The sequence below is a fragment of the Myxocyprinus asiaticus genome, chromosome 14 (genome assembly GCF_019703515.2).
Source record: "Myxocyprinus asiaticus isolate MX2 ecotype Aquarium Trade chromosome 14, UBuf_Myxa_2, whole genome shotgun sequence".
Taxonomy (NCBI): Eukaryota; Metazoa; Chordata; class Actinopteri; order Cypriniformes; family Catostomidae; genus Myxocyprinus; species Myxocyprinus asiaticus.
Genome location: NC_059357.1, coordinates 10,089,455 through 10,095,454, shown reverse-complemented (window position 1 = coordinate 10,095,454; position 6,000 = coordinate 10,089,455). Strand labels below are relative to the sequence as shown.

The 6,000-nt window shown below is 41.1% G+C and overlaps 1 protein-coding gene across 3 annotated transcripts in view; it reads left to right on the top strand.

The window, feature by feature from the left end:
* The first annotated feature begins 1,738 nt into the window (after positions 1-1,738).
* Positions 1,739-6,000, top strand: part of LOC127452227 (neurabin-2-like) — a 77,386-nt gene continuing 73,124 nt past the window's right edge. Inside the window, exons 1-2 of one of the 3 annotated variants that reach the window (XM_051717573.1) lie at positions 1,739-1,872; positions 3,011-4,433. In XM_051717573.1, coding sequence (XP_051573533.1) covers positions 3,063-4,433 — 1,371 coding nt within the window. In that variant the 5' untranslated portion in view covers positions 1,739-1,872; positions 3,011-3,062. The other 2 variants (XM_051717575.1, XM_051717572.1) reach the window with 2 other exon arrangements.

Genomic DNA, 6,000 nt, shown 5'->3' with positions numbered 1-6,000 from the left:
AATTATTATTTAAATTCTGTGCATCATCCACGCAAAACAAAAGTGATGTCATAAAGGGGTAGTTCACCCCCTCCCCCCCCCACATGAAAATTCTCTCAGCATATTCATTCTCATGCCATCCCAGATGTGTATGACTTTATTTCTTCTGCTGAACAAAAACAAAGATTTTTCGAAATATATTTTAGCTCTGTAGGTCCTCACAATGTACATTATGAAGCTCCAAAAAGCACATAAATGCAGCATTAAAGTAATCCATATGACTCCAGTGGTTAAATCCATATCTCAAGAAGTGATTTGATAAGTGTGGGTGAGAAACAGATCAATATTTAAGTCCTTTTTTTCTATAAATCTCCACTTTTGCTTTCACATTCTTCTTCTTTTGTTTTTGGGGATTCACATTCTTTGTGCATATCACCACCTACTGGGCAGGGAGGAGAATTTATAGTAAAAAAGGACTTAAATATTGATCTGTTTCTCACCCACGCTCATCACATCGCTTCTAAAGATATAGATTTGTTACATGTAAATACTGTCACATTCTTTGTTTGCATATTAATAATAATAATAATAATAAAGATAAAGATTTAACCACTTGAGTTGTATGGATTATTTTTATGCTGCCTTTATGTGATTTTTGGAGCTTCAAAATGTTGGTACCCATTCACTTGCATTGTATGGACATACAGAGCTGAAATATTATTTTAAAAATTTATTATTTACTTTTACTTTTAGTAACATTCAACACCATATATTTTAAAAATTAATATGCAGTCAAATTTTTATGTACTTATTACAGGTATCTGCCGGCCAGTTCATAGAGCAGAAAACAAATGCCCAGCCTACAAACAAGATTGTCACAGATTACCTCTCCATCTTGTATGCCTCCAGTGTGCAACATCATAGACCAAGGAAAATCTCCTTTTATCCCATCTTTATTCAAAATGGTTTGAGGCACCATGTCAAATTGGAATACAGTTGGAACTGAAAAGGTTGCCTCGCTTCATCTTTAGACCATATTCAGTGCTTACAGACAAACTCGTCCACGGTTTCCACAATCACTGACTGAAACTGTAACAAAGACTCCCCAGGGTGCGTGACTGGCTACAGTCTGTACAAAAGTTAGGGATGTTCTGTACTTCCACAACTCACCACACGGTGTCGCCCTATACACATACAAGAGACTCAAATCAGGTTAAAATGGGTCAGTGTGTCTTGTAGACCTTCGCGCATTGCAGTGGTTTGATTTAGAAGGATATGGCGAGGACACGTGCACTCTATATTTACATTACAGGTTATTGAAAAGCGTCCTTGCTTCTTTGAGTTTACCCCGTTAGTTAGCCGAGAGCCTTGTAAAAATAAATAAAATGCGTTTATTGACAGCTTTGATTTAGGCGCGCCCTCAATGACGTAATGTTTTCATAATAACTTACGTTTACCTATATGACCTGCTGAGAACAAAGAGTAAAATCCAAAAAATCTATCTATCTATCTATCTATAAAAAACATATTATCTGAATATTGTGCTTATTGTAATGTTTTGCGCCACTACTGCCACGATATCAATGTTCATGCACCATACGGCCTTGTTGAAATGGTTAACAGTACCTGCGATGCTGTTGTAGTGGTGATGAAGAGAGAGCGGGCTCGAGCGGGGAGGGGGGAGAGAGAGAGAGAGAGAGAGAGAGAGAGAGAGAGAGAGAGAGAGAGAGAGAGAGAGAGAGAGAGAGAGAGAGAGAGAGAGCGCAAGCGCGTTACACGCTCGTGGGGGGGAAATCAAGAGGGCGAAAACTGCTCGTGGACACAATGGATTCGCGAACAGAAGAATTTTGCGTTGATTAAAACACCACGTCTTCGATGAACACGGGAAACAAGGTAACTGCCTGTTTTGATGGGAGCGCGGCACGTTTGGTGAGCGGTTTGTCGCGCTTTTCCTCCTTTTCTTTCATTCCAGCGCTGAACAGTTATTCGGACGGGAGAGGATGCAGGAAGCGACGTCGCGAGTTCGAGGCATCGTTGCAGAAAGCGGGGCCCGGTCGTTCCGCAGGGTCCAAATGTGATTATTTGACAGGCTGCAGCTTCTGCAATCAGTTGACACTCCTTAAGATCAGTTATAGGCGCAAACAATCTTTATTGCAGATTTTAATTCGCACAATATCTCAGTACTGGCCGGAATTAAAACGACCGCCAATGTTTCAGTGCCAATAAATGCTGGCAGATTCATGCTGCCAAGATAAGTAATCTACTGGCAGCAGCAGAATGGGATCACAACAAAGCCTGTCTGTCCATGCCAGTTTGCATGGCATTTCCAATGATTCGTGAAGCGCTTTATACATGTATCATACGATTTGAGATTGTGTTTTGATCGTTGTTCTCGCTTAATGTTTCGTTCGTGAACTGACTTCCTGTATCTGACAAAGATTCATTTGAAGTGGTCTACAGAGATGTAGACCGTTACAAATGCTATCTGGCCGCTATATTTGGATTAATTGCACATGTTCGACTGTCATTCTAATAATAATCAGGCGGATTAAACATTTTAATTTTATTTATTTAACCATAAGTAATTTCTGCGCCATTAGCACCACCAAACGTAATTGCAAAAATAAGCATTGTTTTCAAACAGATTTCCGAATACACACTCTGTCTTCCATTCGTTGTACAAACACAAAGTCCCGCCCCAACTTTATGCCATTGGTTGAGTCAGTGTTGTTGTGTGAGGCTGGACAGGTCGCTCAAACTGATCAGTGTTTGAAAGCACCAATGAGCCACAGTGTTTACACTTTTCATGGAAATCAACCTACCAATGGTTGCCTCTACATATTAAGTTGGGATAGGAGAAAGTATTTTAACATAATTTGTTTTTTTTTTTTAAGTATGTTGTGCATTCTTGTCTCTTATTCATACTTTTATTTTCTTTATTCCTATTTTTTGCTGCTGATAATGTGGACTGATCTATCAATGCTTCCTGACGTCTGCCACTTCATCTGGCATTCCTTTTTGCAATAAGAAGTGGAGGCAGAGGGCTGCCGTTACTGCTCGTCTTTACTGCTGTTTGATTAACCATGATGAAGACTGAACCCCCGTCTGCAGCCAGTGGCAGCACTACCACCACCCTCGTAGCACGAAGCGCATCTCCGCACAGAAATGCCTATGAGGCTGGAATTCAAGCTCTCAAGCCAGTTAAAGATCCCAGTGCTGCAAATGGAGAGGATGCGAAACCTCGACCACAGGGCCGTGGCCGCAGGTACGGCTCTAATGTGCACCGCATCAAGAACATGTTCATGCAGATGGGCTCTCCTGGGGACGAAGAGGATCCGACGAAGGCCAAAGCCCAAGACCAGACGGTGCGACTGTCTCTACCCAGAGCCAGCAGTCTGAATGAGAACGTGGACCACAGTGCGCTTCTCAAACTCGGCTCGACTGTGTCAGAGCGGGTTAGCCGCTTTGATGGAAAGACTGATGGTAGCACCTCCCGTGGGTCAAACACAGGTTACTCTAAGCTTCAGGAAACACGAAGAATATTTGAACAACGCCATCTCCAGGAGAAGCAGGCTGCAACAAACCGTATACTTTTAAAGAAAGAGCGGGCGTCAGGATTCCAAGATAGCCGTCTGGATGTTGTGGTTCGCTTTAATGGCAGTACTGAGTCATTGGACAGGCTGGATGCAGCGGACTATCCTGCAGAAGCAGTGTCCCCTACAGTCAGCCAGCTGAGCGCTGTGTTTGAAAAAGCAGACCAGCGTAACCACCTCCACCGACCGTCCTCAACTTCCCCACTGCCCTCTCAAAGTGTAAGCCCTACCCCGAGCAAAGTCGGGGGAATAAACTCCAAAATCATCACCAGAAAGGTGCAAGCCTTCCCTACAGCAGAGAATCAAGAGGACGGAGCTCAGCATAAAGACCAAGAGGCTGCACCTGGGAGTCCGAAGACCAGAACAGGCATCCAATCTGATGGACCCATAAATAAACCATCTGAGGATGTCACCGCTGGAACGGATCTAGATAAGTCCAGGTCAGAGGAGCTCCAGGACGCAGTAAAGGAATCCAAACCTGGAGAGCATGCAGCACCCACCGCGCCAGATGCAGGGAGCAGACTGGTACAGGCGGATGTCCACGCTAATCTGGAAAATGGGGAGGCCACTAGCAGCCTTGAGTCTTCAGAACAAAGGGAGGAAATTGGACAGTCAGCTGGAGAGACCTGCAGTGAGGAGGACTTCCACAGAGAGGATATCTCTGAAGCAGACCTGGTGGACATCAGCGCTTACAGTGGCATCGGAGAGGACTCTGGTGGTAGTCAACTGGATGAGGATGAGGATGCGGAAGATGATGAGGCTTATGAACCAGAATCCAGCTGTTCAGAAATCCCCGGGCTGCCAGTAGAAGATGAACCACCCCCTAGCAGGAAGATTCGTTTCAGTGTAAACCCTATCAAGGTGAGTCCCTAAAATGTGTGAAAGCAAAGATACTGTAGAATGGATGCTTTGTGTCATACTGTTATTTAAAGGAATGTTCCAGGTTCAGTACATGTCAAGCTCAATCGACAGGATTTGTGGCATGTTGATTACCATTAAAAATAATTTTGACTTGTCCCTCGTTTATTTAAAAACAGTAAAATACATGGTTACAGTAAGGCACTTATAATGGAAGTGAATTGGGCTAGTCCAATAACATAAAAAAAAAACAAAAAAACACTGTTTCAAAAGTATAGCCATAAGATGTAAACATTGTGTGTTAACATCAGGGTTCCCACAGTCATGGAAAACCTGGAAATATCAGGGAGTTGTGATTTCCAGGCCTGGAAAAGTCATGGAAATTAATAAAATCATCAAAGTCAAGGAAAAATCAAGCAATGTTTTTATAGTTAATATATTTTTTTTATTATGCTCCTAAAATATTTAATCAGGGTGTTAGGTTGCACTGGATTAAAAACACATGGTGAAGAGTTTAAAATATATCATGTTATTTAGAATACCTGATCAATTAGGTTGCTTTCACTCTAGCACTTTTGGTGTGCACCCGGGAACCGCACCCAAATCCACTTGAAAAAGTGGTCTGGGGTATGGTTCATGCGAACACCAGCACACTTTGCTGCTGATATGAATGCAATCGTACCAAATCACAGAAGTGAACTAGGGCTGGGCGATATGTAAAAAAATATTTTTGCGATAATCGCCTTAAAAAATATTGCAATATACGATTATATCGTCAACCCCCCCTGCCGAGGGTCGGTGAGAATTCATTTTAAATTCATTTATTGAAACACAAAAAACATAAAGGACATTTCTAAATTCAAATTGCACTTTAAACTGAATGAAAAAAGTCAATTAATATAATTATATAAAATAACTATAAATATCCTATATATAACCACCTCCCCAAATCCAAACATTCACCGTCTCCAATGGCCACATTTGCCATCACACAAGTATACGTCAGTGACAACAGGTGGAAAATTACTAATGGCCTAAAGATTAAGAACTAAAGACAATTATAAATGTAAAGATAATAATAATCATAATAATAAAGCCCAATAAATACCCTTGTGTTCCCAAAATAATGCTGCTAAATATGTGTTCTTATCGAATTTGTGTTTGTATTGCATTTTGGTAATACAGTTAATGTTGCCTAAAGAAAAGAAAATAACTAAATTTTACGTTCAAAGTGAACGTGTCTTGTATTATTTTATGATTTAATCACTTTCGTCTTTGTTTCTTTAATACAAATAAATATATTACTGAATCTGCAGAGTTGCATTCACAATGTATGTTAAATGCAAACTGGTCTGTGGAAATAAAGCAAAGAATAAAGCATTCTTATAGACGACAACGTTATTATTGCAAACAGTTTTTAAATGAGTAAAACTCTTTACATGCACTTGTTCCACGAGACAGGGTCCTGCTGCATGCCTCTGAACAAACAGCGAATCAGACACGAGCACTGACGGCTTTTCTTAGATTGTTCTTAAAAATATAATATGTGTGTTTCTTCAAGTGTGCATCT